Consider the following 26607-nt stretch of genomic DNA (forward strand, 5'->3'; position numbering starts at 1 on the left):
GAGGCAATTGGCGGGCCGCCCCCAGGTGGTGAGGGTAGGTAACAATTCCTTTTGGAATTGTTAGTTAGATTACTTGTTGGTTATTACTGCACTGTCGGAACTAGAAGCACAAGCATTTCGCTACACTCGCATTAACATCTGCTAACCATGTGTATGTGACAAAATAAAATTTGATTTGATTTGATTTGGTATGTTATGAATTCCTAGATATTGATTATGAAAGGGGGATGTGCGCCCTTTTTTCATTTTGAGCACCTGCACCCTGAAAGGTCTGTGCACGGCCCTGAACAGGACTGTTTGTTTTGAGGTAGCAATGTTCTCTGGTATTCAAGTGTGCTTCAAGTATTTTCAATCCAATAGATGTAATTTATTGTTTGTAATACATTACCATTCTCCAGGACTGTAAGATAAAGTGTATATATCCAGTGTAGGGGTTAGCTGTAAAATGATATGCCTTCAATGTTGAGAAAAGATGGGATCAGCTGGCTTTAAATATGTTTATATTCCATATAAAGATAGATTTTCTAGGTATAAACTGGTGTTATGAAACAAAGTAATGTAATCATGTAATTTAAACTGAGTGTATAATTTAAGCCTCATCTCAACAGCATTTATTATCAGAAAATATTAGATGCAGAAATAATGCAAAACATATCTAATCCATTATATTGACTGTCAATTGAAATACTGTTCACGCCATTCAGAAGAGAGGCCATTTCTATATTGGGTAGTGTTAGGATAGGTTACCTGTTTTATGGAACTGCAGCTCGGCTGCTGTCACTGACAATATGAATCTGAACAGAAAGAACTTATGTCCCCAAAGTCCCAGCCGGATCAACAGGCACCATGGCATTTTTTGTCAGTGCAGTCGTATTTACAGACACGATTCCCCCGCCACCCTGCAATTTCAGCCAGAGAAGTTGATGAGGCAGCAGCAGTATAGCAGGCTGCAGCAGGGGCTGCTTGGCGTGGGAGTGAACCCAGAGCACTGAGCAGTGAGTGAGCAGGGCGAAGTGGGGTGACGGCGGCCTCTCCACACTGGAGGACTTGTCCCTTGGCCTGGCAGGGCCCCTCGCTGGGCTCCGCGCGGCTCCATGCGGTTGCAGCTACTTGGTAGTAATTAGGAGCAGCCACTGCACCACAGCACCCTGTCATTAGCAGGGTGGGTCAGTCAGCCGGACACACAGCACCCTTCTGTCCCTCGACTCTAACTGCCATGGCTCTGGTACTGGCCAGCCACAGAGTAGAGAGGCCTGCCCTGGAATTCAGTCTGTCTACCTGCTCACGCTAAATATAAACCCCTAAACAGCACAACACTTCCCAGTCCTGTCTGCTCAACCACTGTCTCAGATGCCTACTTTATAACTGTGGAGAAGAGGGATCCCTAGAGTTTGCACTTTTGATAAAGTATGGAGAAGTGGACTTTTGACCCCGATCCAATAGGATATATCCTTTTTTGGGGGTAAGATGTATATATATATATTATTTAACAATACAAAACATACATTTACAAATGACAGCATACTGTCGCACATCAATGACATCAGACCTACCCAGACCCACCTGCTCACACCCTCTCTCCAGCGCCCGCATCACTCTCCGCCACATGGCCTCAAACTGCACCATTTTGTTTCTCTCCATTGCCCACGTACTTTCAACATTTAGGTAATATAGCATTTGACCTTTCCATTATGTTAACAAGGGACGATTGGTTGATTTCCAGTTTTTAAAGTATACGTTTTTACAAGATGATTGACAAGTAAAGTACCGTCCAACCCATCGAGTATCTCACTGCACCCTCATATGCCATGTCTTGAAATACGCAGACAGACGGATTAAAAGTACCCTACTGTTCAAAGGTTTGGGGTCACTTAGAAGTGTCCTTGTTTTTTAACTTCTTGGATATAGGGGGCGCTCTTTTAATTTATGGATAAAAAAACGTTCCCATTTTAAACAAGATATATTGTCACGAAAAGATGCTCGACTATGCATATAATTGACAGCTTTGGAAAGAAAACACTCTCACGTTTCCAAAACTGCAAAGATATTATCTGTGAGTGCCACAGAACTGATGCTACAGGCGAAACCAAGATGAAACTTCAAACAGGAAATGGGCAAAAATTTTGAGGCGCTGTTTTCCATTGTCTGCTTATATGGCTGTGAATGCGCCCTGAACGAGCCTACACATTTGCCGTTTCCCCAAGGTGTCTGCAGCATTGTGACGTGTTTGTAGGCATATCATTGGAAGATTGGCCATACGAGACTACATTTACCAGGTGTCCGCCCGGTGTCCTTTGTCGAAATTGGTGCGTAATCTCCAGCTGCAAGCATTATTCCATGTGATTCAGAGGAGAGAGGAGACTTCCACGAACGATATATCATCGAAGAGATATGTGAAAAACACCTTGAGGATTGATTCTAAACAATGTTTACCATGTTTCAGTCGATATTATGGAGTTAATATGGAAAAAAGTTCGGCGTTTTGATGACTGAATTTTAGTTTTTTTTGGTAGCCAAACGTGACGAACAAAACGGAGCGATTTCTCCTACACAAAGAATCTTTCAGGAAAAACTGAACATTTGCTATCTAACTGAGAGTCTCCTCATTGAAAACATCCGAAGTTCTTCAAAGGTAAATTATTTTATTTGAATGCTTTTCTTGTTTTTGTGAAAATGTTGCCCGCTGAATGCTAACGCTAAATGCTACGCTAGCTATCAATACTGTTACACAAATGCTTGTTTTGCTATGGTTGAAAAGCAAAATGGAAGAAAATTAAGTGTATTCTACAAGAAAAAAAAGCCATCTGGGATCATGAATACAGCCTCAAGCTCATTACCATAACGCAACGTTAACTATTCATGAAAATCGCAAATGAAATGAAATAAATATGCTAGTTCTCAAGCTTAGCCTTTTGTTAACAACACTGTCATCTCAGATTTTCAAAATATGCTTTTCAACCATAGCAAAACAAGCATTTGTGTAAGATTATTGATAGCTAGCGTAGCATTTAGCGTAGCATTTAGCGTAGCATTTAGCGTAGCATTCAGCATGCAATGTTTTCACAAAAACAAGAAAAGCATTCAAATAAAATCATTTACCTTTGAAGAACTTCAGATGTTTTCAATGAGGAGACTCTCAGTTAGATAGCAAATGTTCAGTTTTTCCAAAAATATTATTTGTTTAGGACAAATCGCTCCGTTTTGTTCATCACGTTTAGCTACGAAAAAAACCTGTATCCAGGAGTGTAATTATCCCCGCAAGCTCATTAGCATAACACAACGTTAACTATTCATGAAAATTGCAAATTAAATGAAATAAATATATTAGCTCTCAAGCTTAGCCTTTTGTTAACAACACTGTCATCTCAGATTTTCAAAATATGCTTTTCAACCATAGCAAAACAAGCATTTGTGTAAGATTATTGATAGCTAGTGTAGCATTTAGCGTAGCATTCAGCGGGCAACATTTTCACAAAAACAAGAAAAGCATTCAAATAAAATCATTTACCTTTGAAGAACTTCGGATGTTTTCAATGAGGAGACTCTCAGTTAGATAGCAAATGTTCAGTTTTTCCTGAAAGATTCTTTGTGTAGGAGAAATCGCTCCGTTTTGTTCGTCACGTTTGGCTACCAAAAAAAAACGAAAATTCAGTCATCAAAACGCCGAACTTTTTTCCAAATTAACTCCATAATATCGACTGAAACATGGTAAACGTTGTTTAGAATCATTCCTCAAGGTGTTTTTCACATATCTCTTCGATGATATATCGTTCGTGGAAGTCTGCTCTCTCCTCTGAATCACATGGAAGAATGCTTGCAGCTGGAGATTACGCACCAATTTCGACAAAGGACACCAGGCGGACACCTGGTAAATGTAGACTCTTATGGCCAATCTTCCAATGATATGCCTACAAACACGTCACAATGCTGCAGACACCTTGGGGAAACGGCAGAAGGTGTAGGCTCGTTCAGGGCGCATTCACAGCCATATAAGGAGACAATGGGAAACAGCGCCTCAAAAATGTTGCTCATTTCCTGTTTGAAGTTTCATCTTGGTTTCGCCTGTAGCATCAGTTCTGTGGCACTCACAGATAATATCTTTGCAGTTTTGGAAACGTCAGAGTGTTTTCTTTCCAAAGCTGTCAATTATATGCATAGTTGAGCATCTTTTCGTGACATATCTTGTTTAAAACGGGAACGTTTTTTCATCCAAAAATGAAATACTGCCCCTAGTGTTCCAAGAGGTTAATGGTAAAAAAATTAGCTTTTCTTTCAAAAACAAGGACATTTCTAAGTGTACATTTGCATTGTAACACTTCTGACAGCCAACTTTATTCCATTCCCAGAAGGCATGGATTATTGAGTCATTTTTAGTTTTGCACTTAAGACATGACTCTGCCGTTGTGCTATAGAATTTGTGAATTTTGTCTTTTACATGACACATTTTATACATTAGTTTATACTGGATTAATTGTATATTTTTGTTAACTGTATATTCCAACATTCACTCCGTCTTGTGCCAACATCAGTTGTTTTAAAGTCCTGGTTCCAATAGTTTATTTACTATTAGTTTCTAAGAGATTGTAAGTTGGATAGGCTCTCTGCAAGGTTTTGCATATCTTACCTATCATATGAACATCCTTTTCTGACTCAAATAAGATTCCCTCAAAATTGCTCTGATGTCCAAGCGATTTCAAATTGAAATTTTGTGATATGAAACTTTTATGTTACATCTATTTTAAAATATCTACATTGGTCAGTCAAAACTGCTTTTTAATTCTGTCATCGAAATAAATGTATTTCCTATTACCAAGTCATTTACGCTTTATATGTTTTTAGTTATCCATTTGGACCAATTTATCGGGTAATTCTAAAAGCTATCTAAGGATTGTTCCATAGAGTTGTGTTTTTAGAATTTGATATTGGTTCTTGTAGAATACGCTTAATTTTCTTCCAAATATACTTTTTCATACTATGACCGAGTATAGTTTTTAAAAGAATGTCTTCGGTGGTGTAATTGGTATTACTGAGAATAAATATAAAAATAGGATGTATCCTATTCGCACCATCTCAAAATATCATTTGCACTCTCTAGCAGGTGGAACAACTTTCATGCCATGTGCACAGAAAGTTAATTGGGGTTTTGCTCACCCTCCTGAGGGTGATAACATGAGACCTCGTGACCCTGCCCCTCAGCTGCTCTGCTCCCGCTCCCCCATGTCTCTGACAGTTACTGTGTGGGTTGCAGCTCAGCCAAGTGAGATACCAAAATCTACACAATGGGCCAATTATCAGCATAACACCTGTTTCTGGGTGGGATCTAAATAGCAGTCCAGGGGTGAGCAGACTCATGCCAGAGCATTAGTATCTGCACCATCTGCACTGACCTGTGACATCAGCAAAAAAGGAAAAGGAAGGAAGCAAGAACGTAGATTCAGGTTGTTTCTGATTGCTGAATTGACAAGCTGGGAACCTTCTGAAAACTTGCGGCTTGTAGCGTAAAGTGTAGAAGGGAAATACACTTACTGTATTGTTTTACAGAAAAGTCCAGGCATGGAGACACACACTGCTTAGTCATTTATGTGTGTGTTGTCTTTCCATATGATTTTCAAATGTCACACTTCATCCCCCTATAATGGTTATCAGTAGTGCCCAGGCGCTACCATTACTGTGGTTTCGCTGGCTCAGCAACAGAGACTCTTCTATGAGAATAGGGCACACTGTGAATACACTGGGAGTGCTGCTAAAATGAAGCTTCACCATGGTAATGTGATGTGTGTGTATCTTCTCTCCATGGACCTTGAAACACACAGTGTCCTGTCCCTGGGGTGTGCTCCTAACCAAGGGGAAACGACCATTAGCATACGAGCTCATTGTCGGAAGACAATTAGAATCGTTATCCATGTGGCTTCACTGCCAGCAATCCATATTCATAGCGTTAAAGCGAACGAAGGACTTAAGTAGGCTAATTAAATAGCGTGGTAATACAGGACGCTCCGCGGGGGGGGGGGTCGTCTTCTCATATCATCACTGGAAGTGCTCTGGAAGGGCTGTTGACCTTTCGCGATTTATGGCAGCGAGTGTGGCATGAGCTGGGAGGTCTGTAATTGCACTATCTATCAAAACAAATGGATTAGACTCAAGAGCCCATGCAGGAATGAGCTCAGGCAGAGCACGTAAAGTGTGTCATTTCTAGGATGTTTCTTTGATTACCTTTGGATTGACTCGCCTATCAATTCTCTAAAATGTAATAATAGCCAACGTTTTAGCCATATCACTTTTTTATGAATAGATGTAGATTTCATAACCATAGCATTATTTTATGATGCTCACCCTAGATCCTCTTGGTTCTACTGTTCTCTTCATCCTCTAGGTGTATGAAAGATGGAGGCTGAGGTCCTGTCATGAGTACAGGGCCCATAGGGCCCACACCGTTCTAGACACCAGTCCCTGAGTGTGGCCCTTAGTGCAGGCAAAGGGAGGGAGAGAGAAGCCTCAGCTCAGCCAGCCTCACAGAGCAGAGCAGCCTGCCTGACATGCTAATTGAAAACCTGTGTAAGGGATGAATGCTATAATGGAGCTGGACAACAGGATCACTGTGGATAGATCCATCCTCAGCTCAGCACCACCCTACAATTACAACTCCTAATGATAACACTCACCTGTCTCATTTAGACAGTCTGGCTGGATAATTGAAGAGTAGGGGAATGTTCTGAGATGAATCCCTGAGGGCAAATCTGGCTTAAGTACGCTCACATGGCCTAATGAGAAGTGCCTTGCAAACAGAGAAACTCTCTGTTGTGGCTTGATTGTGTTGTGACGGTCCATGCCTCATGAATAGTACAAAATAACAACGTGTAAGCCCATGGAAGAGCCGAGAAGGACTTTTTAGCAGCAGCATGTGTGGGGTCTCCCTCCCAGTGAAAGGTACAGAGTGGCCTTGTTTAGTAGTGGAGTGGAGTGAGGCTGGCTGTGGCTGGCCTAGAGAGCTCTGCGTAGCTAGCTCCTCATGTCTAACGACGTCCTCTGGATGCCATTAAGCAGGCTCACCGGGGGTAATTGCCCAAGTCATTAAAAGTTTGATGATTTTCCTGCTGGGTGGAGGGTTGCCTGCCCTTGCTGTGGCTCACTTTGGATTTGGCTTTGGCATGTCACATGCTCGTGGACACAGTGCTGCTCTCTCCTTCTCCTTCTCTCTCGCTCTCTCTCCCCGTCTCTCCCTCTCTCACCGGGGAAGCATCGGAGCACATCACTATTTTTCATCCCTTAGTCTCCCCTCTCTGAAACTCTGAAAGCTCTCAGACCAACGCCGTTCTTTTTTGAACAGGTAAAATCCGTGTTGATAGAGAATGCAGAGAGAGACAACAGGGAAAACGGGGGAGGCTAGATGAAGTGCACTGCCTATGACGCATGTTTGAAAAGTAGAATCTTTAAAATGCCTTACAAATGAGAGGGTAGCAGCTATATGTGAAACAGAGACTTATGTTTTGTTTTCACATATTTAAGTATTAGCAAGAGGTTAGTGAGGGAAGTTTAGTGGTCTGCTCCTGTTGTCAGGTTAGAAAGCAGAGACAATGTACCCATCAAGAGCAGAAAAACTGTAATGACTGTAATGATTCAAATGACGTCCAATACTGAACAATAATTACATTATTTTTCTAGCAGCAGTCCTCTCACTGGCTCAGCCGAGTTGAATAGTGAAATTGTTCAACTAAACTCTATACATACACTATCAATGGAGACCTAGCAGAAGAGCTTGAGCAGTGGGCTCATTTCATGGAGTTTAATGGGAAGAATCTTACAGTTGAGTTTCAAGGTCAAATGCAGCTGGCTGGCCAGACCTCTGGGTGCTACGGTGATCCATTGGAATGGGGGACTTGTGGATGTCCGTCCCCCTCGTCAGAGCTGATCCAGCCAGACAGGACATGAAGGAAGGCCCTGTGCCTAGTACTGTACTCTAGTTCTGCACAGCCAGGGGGCCCGGGTCACTCTCTCAGCTGGTGCCAGGGCGCACAGATGGACAGTGATAGATTACTGTTGAGAGTTAGAATAGTAGAATACGCAAAGTACAATTTCTAAATTTGGTTGTGCATCAGCACCAACTATGCTGTTTACTTTCTTCGTCTACGTCATGTCGCTGAGTCTACCTTTAACATGTCATAAGTCAAGGCACAATGTGTAGAATTGCAGGAAATGAACTTTTAAACTTAAATTATTCTCTCAATTGTTAAGACAGGGGCCAGTAAAATGTTTTGCCTGCGAGGAGGGGGGGCCCCCATCAAAATCTTGATTAGGTCCCCAGAAGGCTAGGGCCGGCCCTGGCTACTGGTATAATGCATTGTTAAGAGAGTTAAGTAGTTTCACTGCACAAATAGATTGATTGCACAAATCAGTTGAATGAATGTGTGGGTATGGACACAGACCTGTGAGCAACTGCGGACCCTCATGATGAATTCAGATTTATTGTGGCTCCACCTCCATCAAAGTTGCCCATCCCTAGTCTACATGATCCTTTCATGGCAGAGCAAGACGGCCATGCACTCAGTTTGATCTCTGGCAACACATTCTTTTCAGTACAGTAGGTCATATACAGTAGCAGTCAAAAGTTTGGACACACCTTCTCATTCAAGGGGTTTTCTTCATTTGACTATTTTCTACATTTTAGAATAATACTGAAGACATCAAAAGTAAAAAAGGGTTAAACAAATCTAAATAGTTTTGAGATTTGAGATTCTTCGAAGTAGCCACCCTTTGCCTTGATGAGAGCTTTGCACACTCTTTGCATTCTCTCAACCAGCGTCGACTGGAATGCTTTTCCAACAGTCTTGAAGTTCCCACATATGCCGAGCACTTGTTGGCTGCTTTTCCTTCACTCTGCGGTCCAACTCATCCCAAACCATCTCAATTGAGTTGAGGTCGGGTGATTGTGGTGGCCAGGTCATCTGATGCAGCACTCCATCACTATCCTTCTTGGTCAAATAGCCCTTACACAGGCTGGAGGTGTGTTGGGTCATTATCCTGTTGAAAAACAAATGACAGTCCCACTAAGCGCAAGCCAGATGGGACGACGTATCGCTGCAGAATGCTGTGGTAGCAATGCTGGTTAAGTGTGCCTTGAATTAAAAGTGTCAGTGTCACCAGCAAAGCACCTCCACAACATCACACCTCATACTCCATGCTTCACGGGTGGAACCACACATGCGGAGATCATCTGTTCACCTATTCTGCATCTCACAAAGACACGGAGGTTGGAACCAAAAATCTCTAATTTGGACTCGTCAGAACAAAGAACTGATTTCCACTGGTCTAATGTCCATTGCTCATGTTTCTTGGCCCAAGCAAGTATCTTCTTCTTATTGGTGTCCTTTAGTAGTGGTTTATTTGCAGCAATTTAACCATGAAGGTCTGATTCACACAGTCTCCTCTGAACAGTTGATGTTGAGATGTGTCTGTTACTTGAACTCCGTGAAGCATTTATTTGGGCTACAATTTCTGAGGCTGGTAACTCTAATGAACTTATCCTCTACAGCAGAGGTAACTCTGCGTCTTCCTTTTCTGTGGCGGTCCTCATGATGTAATGTCTGCTTCCAACTCACACTCTCAAACATGTAGATCCCCTGAACGCAGCTCACTTTCCAGCCCACTTTCTAGCTCACACTCTCAAACACATAGATCCCCTGAACGCAGCTCATGCTCCAGATCCCGATCACCTGAATTCTGATCACCTGTTTACACACCTGTATTTCATTATCACACACTATTTAGTTCAGTTCTTTGCACTCCATCATTGAGATACTTTTTGTTTTGTGACAAACTTCTATTTGGAGCTCTGGTTTTCCTGTAATTTCATCCTCCTGTATATAAAGTTTTTCCCTGCTTCATGAACGACGCCTTTTGCCTATTCCCTGCCTGTACTTTAGCCTATCGGATTTCCTGTTATCAACCTATTGCCTGATCTCCCGGACGACATTACTAGCCTTTTCCCTGCCTGTACTGATGCCTTTTTGGACCTTCTGCCTGCCCCTGGACCCATCTACCTGCCTCTTCCTGTGGTCCTTTACAATAAACATCTGCTGCGCCCTGTGCTTGAAACCAGCTCTCTGTTTCCCATCTTGTTCATTACACATGAGAGACAGTTTTATCATTGAAATTCTTCCGTATTGACTGACCTTCATGTCTTAAAGTAATAATGGACTGTCGTTTCTTTTTGCTTATTTGAGCTGTACTTGCCATAATATGGACTTGTTTTTTTAATCAAATAGGCCTATCTTCTGTATACCACCCCTACAACTGATTGGCTCAAATGCATTAAGAAGGAAAGAAATTCCACAAATAATACTTTAACTTCTAATGGCTGCAGGGGCAGTATTGAGTAGCTTGGATGAAAAGGTGCCCAGAGTAAACTGCCTGCTCCTCAGTCCCAGTTGCTAATATATGCATATTATTATTAGTATTGGATAGAAAGCAATCTGAAGATTCTAAAACTGTTTGAATGATGTCTGTGACTATAACAGAACTCATATCGCAGGCAAAAACCTGAGAAGAAATCCAAACAGGAAGTGGGAAATCTGAGAGGTACATAAGAGGTAGCTCGCGCTCCTTTGCTTTTCTGAAGACAAAGGAATTCTCCGGTTGGACTATTATTGAAGTTTTATGATAAAAACATCCTAAAGATTGATTCCATACATCGTTTGACATGTTTCTACGGACAGTAACAGAGCTTTTTTGACATTTCGTCTGCAATTAGGGAACACGCTTCATGACTTTGGATTTGTTTACCAAATGTGCTAACAAAAGTAGCCCTTTGGACATAAATGATGGACATTATCGAACAAATCAAACATTTAATGTGGAACTGGGATTCCTAGGAGTGCATTCTGATGAAGATCATCAAAGGTAAGTGAATATTTATAATGTTATTTCTGATTTCGGTTGACTCCAACATGGCGGATATCTCTATTTGTTTTCTGAGCGCCGTTCTCAGATTATTGCATGGTTTGCTTTTTCCGTAAAGCTTTTTTAAAATCTGACACAGCGGTTGCATTAAGGAGAAGTACATCTATATTTCCATGTCTAACACTTGTATTTTCATCGACATTTATAATGAGTAGTTTTGTAAAATGATGTGGCTCTCTGCAATATCACCGGATGTTTTTGGAACTAGTGAACATAACGTGCCAATGTATACTGAGATTTTTTAAATATAAATATGCACTTTATTGAACAAAACATACATTTATTGTGTAACATGAAGTCCTATGAGTGTCATCTGATAAAGATCATCAAAGGTTAGTGATTAATTTTATCTCTATTTGTGCTATTTGTGCTTTTTGTGACTCTTCTTTGGCTGGAAAAATGGCAGATTTTTCTATGACTTGGCGGTGACCTAACATAATCGTTTGTGGTGCTTTCACTGTAAAGCCTATTTGAAATCGGACACTTTGGTGGGATTAACAACATGATTACCTTTCAAATGGTATAAGATACATGTATGTTTGAGGAATTTTAATTATGAGATTTCTGTTGTTTGAATTTGGCGCTCTGCACTTTCACTGGCTGTTGTCATATCAATCCCGTTAACGGGATTTCAGCCCTAAGACGTTTTTAACAAGGCACACCTGTTCATTGAAATGTCTTCCAGCTGACTACCTCATGAAGCTGGTTGAATTAATGCCAAGAGTGTGCAAAACAGTCATCGAGGCAATTGTTTTTATTTTGGGGGGTGGTGGCTACTTTGAAGATTCTCAAATAGAACTTTTTTTTTTTGTTTAACACTTTTTTGGTTACTACATGATTCCATATGTGTTATTTCATAGTTTTGATGTCTTCACTATTATTCTACAATGTAGAAAATAATAAAAAATAAAGAAAAACCCTTGAATGAGTAGGTGTGTCCAAACGTTTTACTGGTTCTGTATATAACCACTTGACCAAGCTAGACACTCTATTGATGTCACATCACTTTTCCTCTTCGTTCGTCTTCCCACATTTCATTGCTGATTACAGTTGTCAATGGAGAATTTTGGAACAGCAATGCCTGAGACTTGCACTTCATAGGATGAGTGGTGGAGCCATGAAGGAAAAGTAGTTGGAGAAAGTTTTCTATGAGCGCAGAATTAGCACCCCCAGCTCATCACTAGCAATGAGAGAGAATCTGAAAAGGTCAAGGTTTTCAGCCAGGCTCATAGTCAGGTGAAAAATCCAAATATAATTTCTGTGTGGGTTATTATAATAACCTTATCAAAGGCTGCAAAAAGATGGAGAAATAGATGCATTTTAAGTTTAGAGTTTAGAATAGTTGAGTCATTTTCTTGTTTCCATATTTGCAGTTGAATGTTTGGTAGAGAGTAATAGTAACACACTAGTAACTTGTGGTACTGAAAATGAGTTTGTTTCACATGATTTACAGTGGATACCACTTTTGCTGTCACCGTGATTTGCATGAATTAGACAGTATATTAACTGAACATAATCATTACACCGTAATTCTTGAGGAACCCATAGAATGGTGTCTGTGTGTGTGGGTTTCTTTGCGTGCCATAGGAAAACACTACCTATAGACTAGCCCACGTGAACTCAAAGGTGCTTGTGGTTTTCCACTGAGAGGGGTGTCAACCCAAAGGCCCACGCCTTAGCAAGGTCTTAACTCTGCGGTGTAGGCTACTGACAATCATGACACACGCAGCTTGTTCTCGCCGCATCTAAGATATTAGTCGATGATCAAAATGTCGCTCATTGTACATTAGTATGAAGCACAGTATGTGGGCATGTTTGACATGGTATTTCATTCTCTGATAAGAGAATACAGTACAGAAACCATTTAGACATCCTACAGTATCTCCAGTCAGTTAAAGGATACAGACAGTATACTAGAATAGGGAACACTCCTCTTTAAGAGCAGCTGGCTCTGCAGGGGCGATACGGGCTGATCCAGGTCTCTGTGCTTCTCTGGGTGAAATGAAGCAGGAGCCTGGGTCAGCGCAGCGCTGTGGCCCTGCTACTCCATTCAGCACACTGATGGCTAGCCCAGCCAGGTGGAACAAAGTCCCAGCCCACCAGTTCAGTTCACTCACCCAGGGTTAGCTGCCTGCTTCCTGCTGAAAGGTGACGTCTCCCTCCATGGCTTAGCTTAGCAGACACACTCATCTGCGAAAACGTTGTCAATTTGTTAATTATTTCCCCACATGACAGTCAGTGCTTTCCAGACGGTTAAACAAACAAGTAAACAAGCAAGCAGCTCTGAGGAGGAGAGTGAGTCAAGGGAGGTCAATGTCAGGTGGTTTGGCTTGTCATACGCCGGCCCATTAACCTGCTCCAGGAGCTACTGTAGCCTACTGTACTATACATTGTTATAGTCAGCTCTGATGAGAACAGAGTGGGGACTGGTCCTCTGTGGACCAAGGATACAGAGATGGCACATACCCTTGTCTGCCCTCGTGGAGCGTATTGCCTCCACAGCACAAATAAACACTATGACATGCACTAAAGCAATGGATAGAGAGACTGCTCTCCAGCAGGACTCATATATATCCATATGTCAAAGGTCATTAACTTTAACATGTTCTAAGACTTGCAACTCATGCATTTAAAGGAAATGTTATTCTGGTGTTTGGTTTTGTCATCACGTCCAAACCTGACATGTGGAAAGGGCCTGTGTGTCTCCCAGAGTTATAATGGACCTGTGTAATTACCTGTAGTGTGGAACATTTGAAATTCATTTTTCACAGTTGAAGTGACCCCACTGGCTCAGTTGAGACAGAGAAGCTATACAACTCATAGGATTATGTTGCATTATGCCATTTTAAATGAGGGTAGGCACAAGCTGTGACCAATTAAAGTTGAACAAAGCTAGCTCATCTGCCTAGCTCCTCTTAGTAGGTCAGTGAAATTGGTGGAAGTGAATACAGACACATTCACTCTGCTTTGGCCTGAAGCACAGCTTTCGCTGGCATATCCATAGAATAGCTCTCACTGTACTATAACTGAATGCACTTTACATGACGCACACTGTGAGGATGATAAGCTTGCATAAATGCTATCAAGGAGGTGTTTCACATAAACAACATTACAGAACCGCTTGTACAGTCTCAAAGTACACTGCCTGTAAAATATACCAATGGAAGAACATCTGCATTCCTTGTTTCCCTGTTTGTCTGGATGAGGTTCTACATTGAAACAGGGTCATAGCATACATTACTGCATAGGCAATAAAGTAGTGCTACATAATGACGTATGTATTGGGTACAGGCAACCACAGATACAGAGCTGAAGAGATGCAGGACAGAAAGTCTGCAGAGAGGGTTAGGTTTCAGTACCCCTGGAGTGATGCATGACCTACAGTCCCGTCTGTGGGCTCGTGTTACAGGCAGAGTGATGCAGGGAGGGACCGCTGTCCGTACCGTACATGGAGTCAGGAGCTAATGTAATGTATGGATCCCTGTTCCCAACGCCCTGATTCAGCTTACCTAACCGCTACATGACTTTACACTGCCTGACCTCTGGCCTGCTAACCAATCACACCAGCCTCATATCCTCACTGTAGTTGTCCTAAAGGGATACACTTATGACTTCTGTATTATGAGAGATGGAGATAGGAAAGTGTCTTATTATTAGTTCTGAAACTGTACTGCTGCAGCCTGACCCCTATCCAACCAGTAAGAACACCCCCAGGCTGCTGCTCAACATCATTTCCAATTCTGTTTAATCACCCTCTTTTATACATGCATACTAAATATGTGTAGATGTATCTATGCATAATTTCTGAATTTGAATAGTATTTTTTTAAATCTGATTTTGTTCTGTGTGTAACTGATGATGATGGTCACTGTCTCCTCAGGTTACCTTCACGAAGAGGAAGTTTGGGCTAATGAAGAAGGCCTATGAGCTCAGCGTTCTATGTGACTGTGAGATAGCCCTGATCATATTCAATAGCTCAAACAAACTCTTTCAGTATGCGAGCACAGATATGGACAAGGTCCTGCTCAAATACACTGAGTACAACGAGCCCCACGAGAGCAGAACCAACTCCGACATTGTCGAGGTGAGTTGCTTTTACATTTTCACTGTTTCAGGGCAGGAAACCATGCATATGCTTATGCAGAAAAAAATACAATGTTTGGGCTTTGAAGACTGAAGGGCTTGTAACAGTTTCCTTCTAGCTACCAGTCAGATAGGGCAGGGGACATCTGCAGCCTATGATAAGTTGAGCTTCAGTTCAGTCCAGCAACCGACAAGACAAATCTACCGCTGCACAGGCCTGCACTCAGTAGCTGTCCAAACAGCATGGAAACTCTGTTTCCCCCAGATACTATACTGTCTATACCTGCATGGATGAATCCCATAATCATTATACCACTGTTTAAGACAAAAAGCCTATACTTTACTCAGATGTTAGGTTTAATTACATAGCATTATGTAATGAACATACTTTTGAGATTCCTATTGGCTCTGAGAGTGTTGGAGAGAATTCCAGCAGCACTTGGTCTCCCTGGCAGCTAGTGTCCCTCTACATGCCCAAACACTCACAGAAGAAGAAGAAGCCGGTTGTTATGCCAGCCTATCAAATTTGTCGGCCAAGAGTATCACTGCAAAGAAAATGGGGGAGATTGTGGATCCATCGGGATCCAAATCCCTCCCACTGACGCACTTTGTTTTTCAACCTATTCAGAATCTGTTTTCTGAAGCTAGTGTCTTCACTTTTGACTAAATGAAAAACAAACACATTCAGGCCCAGTTTAAAATGCATGATAATAACAATAAAAGTGCTTTCTTTGTTTTGCAAGCCAATATTTAAAGTAGACACAGACTAGGTCTTGTGTTTCAAGTTTTGACTGAGGTGTTTTCATTAAACAGGACAGACATTTCCCTGGTTTCTGCACTGCTAGCGGCATCGTAATACACTTGTGTTTTCACTGGCAGACTTCACTCAAACATACCTTATTATTAATCTGTCCAACAGAGAGACTTCATGAGTTGAAAGAGCATGATGAATACACCAATTCCAAGAATCTCACATTTTTTTTAAAGAAATTTCACTTAAAGAAATTTGTAAAATTGCATAAAAGGAGTCAGCTGTGCCAGGTATATTTTGTTCATGTTACTGCTGCTATTGAATTACCTGCTTGGCAGAACTGCAAAACAGTGCTCTGGCATCCAGCAGTCTCAGCCCTCTATCAGGGGTCCTATGCTCTCTCTCTCTCTGAGCTGAGATGTGTCTCACCTGCATTCAAATAAATGGACACGCTCCACCCTTATGTAACAGTGATACCATGTTTGTTTTCTGTTGTGACTTGAGAGTCCTTGTACTTATCAAGTACAACAACTGATTCTCGTAGATGGAAGAGGATTCATTGTTTGCTATTTGTTCCATGTTTCCTTTTTGTAGAGATACCCATAGAGATTCTACAGTATGGTAGTGTATGTGTCTATTGCTACAGTATTGTATATTGTTGATGTACGTGTCAGCTGTATCTTGTAATTGGCATGTACTATACTCAGTTCGGCACACAGTGTCATCTCTAGGGAGCACTGCCAATGGTCCATCACTAACTCAAGTGTAGTACATGCTGGTGGGGATCTGTCCATTTCCCACGTAGCCCCTCTAGCCATCTGCAAGGATACTGCCCTGCTCTTGCTGCACGAACGAAAGACGAGAACAATGCAGCGTTGTCCCTGCTCACTCGGCCAGCATCTGTGCAGATATGTGCAAATCCCTGTAGCCCTGCTGGCTATGTGGCCAAGGTTCAGAAGTGAAGAAGCAGAGCAGAAGTAACCAGGCCTGTCCAGGCTCCACTTTTGAACATTTCCACACAAGCCACCATTCACTGGTCCAAAAAGTGCTGCGGCACAAGAGCAAACGTCAGAGCCGTGTGTCATTCACTGAGCTCAGTGTCTGCTGTGGGCTTATCTGATATAGCCCAGGCTGTTGGCTGCATCTTGTTGTGGAGTGTTCTTATAGAGAAAGCCAGACGGCCTCTTCAATAAAAGACAAAGGATGTCCTTTTATTCTCGCAGAGCACAGAGATTGCCGATAGATGTCTGCACTTTTAAGCATGATTTTATCATTAGAACACGGACTACTCTTTTGAAAAGACATGATATGAATGTCTACCTGGTTGGCTGGCTGCTGCTTTCCTATTGGTGTAGTCAGTGTCATTGGGATATAGGATGACTGCACTCCTAATGAGCCATCTCTCTCTCCCTCTCTCTCTGTGTTGATGTGTCTCACATGGAGACACTTACCCTGACACTTATCTAAATGTATAAATTGCATTAAACGGATAATTGCCACACAAACAGTTATTTGCTCATCTGCCTCGCTTGAGAGACCAAGCAAATCCTTTCTGAGTTTTCATTGGGCAGCATAAGGTCCAATTCCATGTGCGAAGCCAAATCAAAGGTCACATTCCTGCTCAGTAGTACCATCTATAGATAAAGGCTGGGCCTTGCAGTGTGGGAGAGCATTTGCCATGTTTCTCACAGATGGATGTATGCCTGGGGCACAGTTTAATAGCCCAGTGGAGAGCTATGGACTTTGTCTTAAACTTGGCTCTGCTGTAGATACCAGAACAGCAGGCTCAGAGAGCTGTGCTTGAGCATGAATGTGTGTCTGTGCATGCGTGTATGCGTGCGTCAATCAAATCAAAATTGATTTGTCACATGAGCCGAATACAAGTGTAGACCTTACCGTGAAATGTTACTTGCATGCCCTTAACCAACAGTGCAGTTCAAGTAGAGTTATGAAAATATTTACCAAATAAACTAAAGTAAAAAATAAAAAATAATAAAAAGTAACACAATACCGAGGCTATATACAGGGGGTACCGGTACTGAGTCAGTGTGCAGGGGTGCAGGTAAGAGGTAATGTTTACATGTAGGTAGGGGTGAAGTGACTATGCATAGATAATAAACAGCAAGAAGCAGCAGTGTACAAAACACATGGAGGGAGGGGTCAATGTGATAGTCTGGTGGCGATTTGATTAATTGTTCCTTTTGGTCCTAGACTTGGCGCTCCGGTACCGCTTGCCGTGCGGTAGTAGAGAAAACAGTCTATGACTTGGTTGACTGGAGTCTTGCCTCTGACACCTCTGACACTGGATTGCAGGAAGCTTGGCCCCAGTGATGTACTGGGCCGTACACACTACCCTCTGTAGGGCCTTACGGTCAGATGCCGAGCAGTTACCATATCAGGCGGTGATGCAACTGGTCAGGGTGCTCTCAATGGTGCAGCTGTAGAACTTTTTGAGCATCTCGGGACCATGCCAAATCTTTTCAGTCTCCTGAGGGGGAAAAGGTTTTGTCGTGCCCTATTCACGACTGTCTTGGTGTGTTTGGACCATGATAGATCATTGGTGGACACCAAGGAACTTGAAACTCTCGACCCGCTCCACTACAGCCCTCGTGATGTTAATGGGGTCTGGTTCGGCCCGCCTTTTTCTGTAGTCTACGATCAGCTCCTTTGTCTTGCTCACATTGAGGGAGAGGTTGTTGTCCTAGCACCACACTGACAGTTCTCTGACCTCCTCCCTATAGGCTGTCTCATCGTTGTCGGTGATCAGGCCTATCACTGTTGTGTCGTCTGGAAATTGAATGATGGTGTTTGAGCCGTGCGTGGCCACGCAGTCATGGGTGAACAAGGAGAACAGGAGGGGACTAAGTACACACCGCTGAGGGGCCCCAGTGTTGAGGATCAGCGTGGCGGATGTGTTGTTGCCTACCCTTACCACCTGTGGGAGGCCCGTCTGGAGGTCCAGGATCCAGTTGCAGAGGGAGGTGTTTAGTCCCAGGGTCCTTAGCTTAGTGATGAGCTTCCTGGGCACTATGGTGTTGAACGCTGAGCTGTAGTCAATGAGCAGCATTCTCACATAGGTGTTATTTTTGTCCAGGTGGGAAAGGGCAGTGTGGAGTGCGAATGATATTGCGTCATCTGTGGATCTGTTGGTGCAGTATGTAAATTGAAATGGGTCTAGGGTATCTGGGAGGATGCTGTTGATGTGAGCCATGTGAGCCAGCCTTTCAAAGCACTTCATGGCAACCAATGAAAATCCCTCCAGCTCTATATTATCCGTGTCGTCGTTCTGCCACGACTCGGTGAAACATATTTCAGTTCTTAATGTCCTGTTGGTAGGATAATCGTAATCGTAGGTCATACATTTTATTTTCCAATGATTTGCATGTTAGCAAGTAGAATAGATGACAATGGGAGTTTACTCGCGGATTCCCAAAATACAGCCCGATCTGCGTCATCTTTTCCTCTGTCTTTTCTTCTCGCAAATGATGGGGATCTGGGCCTGTTCCCGGGAGAGCAGTATATCTTTCTCGTCGGACTCGTTAAAGGAAAAACCTTCTTCCTGTTCGTGGTGAGTAATCCCAGTTCTGATGTCCAGAAGTTATTTTCGGTCATAAGAGACGGTAGCAGCAACATTATGTACAAAATAAGTTTAAAAAATAAGTTACAAACAACTCAAAAAAATGAACAAAATAGCACAATTGGTTATGGGCGTGTAAAACGTCTGCCATCCTCTTCGGCGCCATCTTAATATGTATGTGTGGGTGTGTGTGTGGTGGTCTGAACTCCAGCAACACTCCGGGCGACAACTGAACTATTGCATGAAATCTCCCTTTGTGGATCACGTCCACTTCTCCGTTTGATTAGAAGTGTCCCCGCTTCAATCTGATCCCACCTGCGTCTCGCCTTTTAAAGACCCGGCTTACAGAGCAGCCTTTTATTTACTGAGTAGCTATGCTGGATAGATTGATTCACCGGTTCCTTTCCTCAGAGGTTAGGTCAAGCTTGTCTGGGTCTGTAAGGGCTTTATAGCAAATATCTTGCCAGAGCAAACTTCATTTGTTGCAATGTCGTTTTCCTGTGCTGAGTGAACATTTGTGCTGTGCTGTGCTGAGAATACAATTTAGCTCATTTCATTTTCTTTACAAACAATTTGCAGTGGGCAACCTGTGAACCTTTTATCTGACTGATGTACAGAGGATACATCAAACCTTTTATCTGACTGATGTACAGAGAATACATCAAACCTTTTATCTGACTGATGTACAGAGAATACATCAAACCTTTTATCTGACTGATGTACAGAGAATACATCAAACCTTTTATCTGACTGATGTACAGAGAATACATCAAACCTTTTATCTGACTGATGTACAGAGGATACATCAAACCTTTTATCTGACTGATGTACAGAGGATACATCAAACCTTTTATCTGACTGATGTACAGAGAATACATCAAACCTTTTATCTGACTGATGTACAGAGGATACATCAAACCTTTTATCTGACTGATGTACAGAGGATACATCAAACCTTTTATCTGACTGATGTACAGAGGATACATCAAACCGTTTATCTGACTGATGTACAGAGGATACATCAAACCTTTTATCTGACTGATGTACAGAGGATACATCAAACCTTTTATCTGACTGATGTACAGAGGATACATCAAACCGTTTATCTGACTGATGTACAGAGGATACATCAAACCGTTTATCTGACTGATGTACAGAGGATACATCAAATGCAGGTCATCCTGAGCAAGATCACTGCGATAAAGAAACAGATCAACTCCAGCTTGCATACTGTATGTCAGACTACCCTGTATAATTAGACCATTGCTGTTCGTGTTGGGTGCTGTGGCAAAAGTCCTACAGTATAGTAGCTGTTGTTGCTTCTCTTATTGAATTTCAATTGTACCATAAATGAAAATGCTGCTGTAGGTAATTAAAATAATCAAATCATCCCTTCTCCTCTTCCTTCCCAATGGGAGATAATGAAATCTTCCTTTAGCTGTTTTATAACCTACCGTTATACTGAGTACAGACAGCTCACTGTCTAGCTGAGAATCCTTAAAATCAGATATCAACTTCACAGGAACGATTTGGCGTCCATCTGTGCTTTTCTTTAAAACATTTCGACACAATTACTGTTTGCAGCTATGCTTGGATTAATCAAGTTTGCATTTAAATGAAATTGACATGGACTAAACACATTTAAAGTAATGTCATAAAATAGGGGATGTGGATATAATTGAATGGGATTATACAGCTGTAATAGTTTAAACACGAGTGGTAGACTACACTTTAGTCCATTGGTATTTATTAGGATCCCCATTAGTCCATGATGGGAATAATGGCTTTAATCAAATTTGGAGCTGCAGTTTTACTCAAATACCATGCCTGGGCATGTAAAGAGCTGGACTACAATGGATATAAAAAGTTGACATTTTGCTTCTTCTTTTTTTTGTCTTTTCCCATGCCCATCTTCTGGAGTAAACAAAGCTAGAGCAGTCATACGCAAATTCACGTTTATCTCCGACATTAGAGAGACCGTATTTGTTAAATGTGGTTTTGGAAATAGAACAATGTTCCTCATTGTTGAGTGTTCTATAGATAAAGAGCTCATTCAGTGAAAGAAAATTAGCGTAAATATTACTTGCATCATCTCCATAGATTTATCAGTATTGTTACTTTCAATGATCATCTATTATTATGAATGGCACTCACTATTCAGAATAATAATCCAATAAGATATGTAAATCCTGACCATTTCATAATGTCAGGTCTATTGGGTCTGCTTTTCAATCTTTACTCCACTACTTTCCATTTGAATCATTCCACTCTTTCACCACAAAGCCTGCTTATAGTAACCGCATTGGCAGTGGATCATGAAATAAAGGCCTCTGACATATAGAAACGACTGTATTTTCTTTTTTTATAAAAGAGCGAGTGTATCCAGGGTTGGAGACAGGAGGTGTTTATGTTGTCAATCAAAGCCAGTACAGTGATTAAGACTCATCTCTGTCTTAATGAATGCAAATTGGCACATCTGCTATGGTGGGCTAACTGTCCAGACTGTTCAATTAGCCTGATTGATCAATTATCTCCCTCCCGGTGCTTCTGCGGAGGACGTGACAGGGAAGAAAATTGTCAGCACAGAAAGATTGACAGGATGAGAGGGAAAGGAAGCCCTCTGTTCGAAACCCTTCACTCTACCGATCAAAATACGGATGCTTTATTTGATTAGGCAAAAATGATGATGGAATTTCTTTCATTTTATTATAGTGGAGCATTCAATTTAATGATGTAGTCCTCAAATAGACGTTGAATTGTGGAATTGAAAATCATGGAAATGTTCTGAGTACATTTCTCTGTAATGATATTAGATCTAAAAAAGAAGAAGAATCAAAAGACTTCTGTCTTGAGCACTTTGCCACTCGTAAGAGGTGGACCAGAGATTAGAGGACAGTTATCACCATGTAATAGATGCATTATATTACACATAAGTGGACTTGATAGGTTAATGGATGTCACTTTAAATCAAGATGAAGGGGTCATGATGTGTAATTACTTAAGTGAGTAATGAGTCAAATTTCAGGTCAGGTTGACACCGTGCGACAAAACAAAAAACAATTAGCAATCTCATTTACATGTTTATTGCTGGTGTTTTCTCCAATTCTCAATTGCTTGAGGAACAGCAGGAGGATATTTTGTGTCATATATAAGTTGCTTAATCTGAGTCTTGGCACTTTACCTGATGAATTCCTTTCATTTGGACCAATGAATCATGTTTCTCAGGCAGTGGACACCAGGTCTCTTGCAACAACGTGACATGCTGTGTATTTATGCACAACACAACTGCAATTCAGTGGCCCACATAATGCTGTAATTATATGATGGAAACCATTGTCCTTTAATTTTAGTGTCTTACTCCAGTTTGAAGTGACCCCACCAAGGCTTCCCACTAGTTCATACTCGTATAAACAACTGTTCCTCAAGTATAGGAAGTAATCATCGAAATGATTTGCCTTCTAGTGTGTTATCTTCCTGGAATATTATGAACATAGCCATGTTGGCTTAGTGAGTAAGCAGATTTAATGAACATCATAGCCCAGTGGTGAAGGCTCCCTCTGCGGAGTATCAGACACAGATTCAGGCCTGAGTGCTGTGTATCTCTAATTGTGACATTCCAAGATAATGGGGACAGTCACATGAGGCTCTGGCTGGCACAGAGAGAAGCTTTCACCACTGAATCCTCTCAAACATACCACTCCTCTAGAGGGGCTGGCTCTCTGGAACAGATAGAATGTAGTGCATACTATGAAGTCTGCTGTAAGCATGCACCTTACAGTATTTGTCTCAGTAAAACAAGAAAACGGTGATACAATTACAAGCTTCAGTCTCAAATTGAATACTTAGTTTAAATTTCAAAGACATTTTGTGCGAGTCGTGAACAGTCAGCAATCGCCATACTGTATGATCATGTGACAAAGTGTTGCGTCGTAGGAGAACATGGAGCTGCCGTGTGCTGAGGAGATTCTTCTGCCTTATAGTTACTGGCATCACACGTGGATTATTGCACTTACCTCACGCTCCAGTGATGTTACTGACTCTCCCAATCCTGGATGATTAACCAAGTTTGAAAGATTAATCTAAAAGGGGTCAGGGGCCTAATTTATGTTTGATATGCACAGATGACAACACAAATGAAAAGTATTACATTTTAATTGGCAAGTGCTTAACTTAGCGACTTGACTTTGGGTTGGCCAGAAGCCAGAATCCCTCTGATCCACTAAAGCCTTGTTTGACATTTGAGATGGCTGAAGGGTACACATGGTTAGCTGCACTGGCTCGCCTGTGTAAGGTCGCTCTGAGGGAGAATCTAAAAGCCCACTTCCCCTGATTAAAGCATGTTTTTACTATAATTATTCTTATACCACTAAAAAAAACTCTCACTTTAACAGAGTAGCCATACAATGTCCACACTATACATCAGGGTTACATACCACTGCCTGCAAAGTGATATAATCTGGCAAGATTTCAAAACCCATTGGGCATTTCAAAACCCATTGGGCAATACTCTCTTCCTCAGTCTAAACATCTATCTAACAAAGTCATTTAGACAGTCTCAGCAGCCTTTTTATCTTTATAGCTCCATGATTTAATTGTATATTTACCCATAAATTGTACTTTAACATATGTCGGGATTAGTTTGCATCATGGTCTCATTTCATTTCACTGATCATTGGCACCACTTGGTATCTGTTTTCTTCAGCAGTACCTTCTCATTCTTACTGCTATGTCGCTATAGCTCTCTCTGAGCACCCACAATATTAGAAATAGATCTTAAGCTAAGACTAATGTCAGTTCTATTGACATATAACTATTGAATTAAAGTAGATTTAGGGCATTTATGATTTATGAACTGCTGATCCCAATGTTAATATTCCAGCAGCAAACCAAATGTGTACCTTTTTGCTCTCTCAAGCTTTATTAAAATGACATTCATTTGCTTTCCCCTTCTTTTTCATAACCTATGATACATCAAATAGTTTCTACCTATGCCCGGTTTGTATGTTTATTCCAATAGAGGGGGTTTGGTTTAGTGGAGTACTATTCATGGTGAGATAGTGTATTGTAACTAATGCTCAGCTGAGGATCTGATAAGGTGTATTGGCTCATTATCTTTGAAGCCGTCTCTGTATTGATATATTTGTTGCAACTGGATTCTCTATGGAATTGGTCTGTAATGAGTAGGATATGAATAGAAGTGTCCATTTATCCATGCATTCATACTATAAACTGGGGCTGTCAGTGTCTGGGATTATTCTCTGCATTTGTCACTGGAAATGGAACTGCATCGAGTGCAAGGGTCAGTCCTGAACCTGTTTGCTTGGGCTTATCTGTAATCATGTAATACAGAAAAAAAATTTTTTTGATTTTGTTCTAATGCTCATATTAAAGTAATGGATTTGTTTTGAAAAACAAAGCAAATGGCTAGTTTCCTATTACTGTGCTGTGTGTCCAGTTCAGTGTAGGTGTTGCTGTGGATTCCAGGAAAGGTCAGTGAAATTAACCTGTACTGTCAGTCTGCACTGTCAAAACAAACACATTATTCTGAGCAGGCCAATGAGGCCATGGATATATCTGCGGGAAAGTGTAATGATGAGCCACCTAAAAAATAATCAAGGAATCACTAATGTATATATTGAAAGCAAAAAAATAAGTGTTTTTATTTCATCAGGGGAGCCCATTGAGAGCAGAGCATTTTCTATGGTGACCTACAGGTTACAATTTTTTTAAACTACCATTTCAACACCATAATAAATGTTTACATTTAATCAAAACAAATGCAATTCTCATTTAACAAATTCAACATTAGACTTCTACACTGGCCTAGCAATAATAGCTCTAACCTCATAGCTGAGGATTATGTCGTGAGTGTTACTAGTGGCATATGTCTGTACATTCTGTCAAGTGTATAAAAGACAAGATAAAACACTGATCTACTTTTGTTGATTGTGATTTTAGGAAATATGCTTGGCACTGCAATTCTCTTCTACCCAAGGCATTTCATCTGCTTCCACATGTGAATAGGGAGGAATACTGATATGTTGAGTCTGATTTCTAGTAACACACACTGTACTTTATTACTACATGATGAAAACATGTCACACACACATAAAAACAAGTCAAGTTGTTAGTCAGGCTTTGTTGAACAAATGTTTCCGTCATTCTCTGAAGAGAAGCTAAAATCCACGTTTCATATGTTTTGATATTGCTGGATACACTTTTCAGAATTGTCTTTGTAGTTCTAGATGACAGAACGTACCTTTTTCCCATGTACTGAGGTGCAGTACGCATTCTGGTTGAAAAGCCATAATTTGCCATGCTGAGTGTAGGAGTACTAATGGGGTTGTAGCCAGTCTCCTGCTGGGTTTCAAAGTTTATAGGACAAGGACTCCATTTCCTCTGGGCTTTCACTAGAAAAAGGGTCACCTCTCTCTTTGGAGTTTTTTTGCATTCTATGAAAGCAACACTTGTGATCATTTTTATCCAAGTCTTTTATAGAACATCCTATTTCACACCACATTTATGAAACAAGCCGTGAATGGACTATAATTGTCTCTTTTTCCTCATGTTCACTATGGCTTGGTTGCTGTGGAAACTCATGTTAATGTTTCAGAAAAACAGGACATGGACAGTGAACAAATAAATCTTCTTCAGTTTATCACAACCAGAAGAGTCCCATTAAAGTGTGTGCATGTGTGTTAGCCCTTTGCCCCTGTTCTTCAACAAAGCCCCTGCACTCTTCACTGCGATGGTTGTTACCAGGTTACAGTCAAGAGTTTTTTGTTTTCATGCTTCATTGACGTCAGAGCTTCTTTTCATCCTTCACTCTCAAGTGTGATATGTATTTTTCATTTCAAAACTAGGTCTTCTTGGAGAGGGTGAAAATAAAAGGAGAGAGAACAACAAAAGACCCCCAGCCATTGCAGTCCCTGTAAACATTACTCTCCAATGACACTAATGAGCCATGCTCTAATCTCAAGTGCTGGAGCACTGCACTGGCGGCTTTGTACAAAAAACAGTAGCACTCATTCAGAAAGGAAACAAGAGAGATGACACGAGTACATGTTTTTTAAACTGAATGACAAATTACATTCTGGCTCTTTTTTTTGTGAAATAAACATTTCCCTCTGCTGTTCATCTGAGTAGAATTTGTATTATGTTGATTCTTTCTCATGTACTACTTTCTCATGTACTCATGTACCATATGAATGAAATGTATTACTAGTGTTTCAGTGGTTTA

At 41.3% G+C, this 26607-nt stretch overlaps 1 protein-coding gene across 9 annotated transcripts in view; it reads left to right on the forward strand.

Annotated features, from left to right (window-relative positions):
- The window catches only part of mef2aa (myocyte enhancer factor 2aa), a 122919-nt gene that overhangs the window by 49039 nt on the left and 47273 nt on the right, over positions 1–26607 (forward strand). For all 9 annotated transcript variants that reach the window (XM_042323153.1, XM_024423536.2, XM_024423538.2 and 6 more), the window contains one exon: positions 14837–15040. In XM_042323153.1, coding sequence (XP_042179087.1) covers positions 14837–15040 — 204 coding nt within the window. The remainder of the gene's footprint in view (positions 1–14836; positions 15041–26607) is intronic.

This window comes from Oncorhynchus tshawytscha, linkage group LG06 (assembly GCF_018296145.1).
Source record: "Oncorhynchus tshawytscha isolate Ot180627B linkage group LG06, Otsh_v2.0, whole genome shotgun sequence".
NCBI lineage: Eukaryota > Metazoa > Chordata > Actinopteri > Salmoniformes > Salmonidae > Oncorhynchus > Oncorhynchus tshawytscha.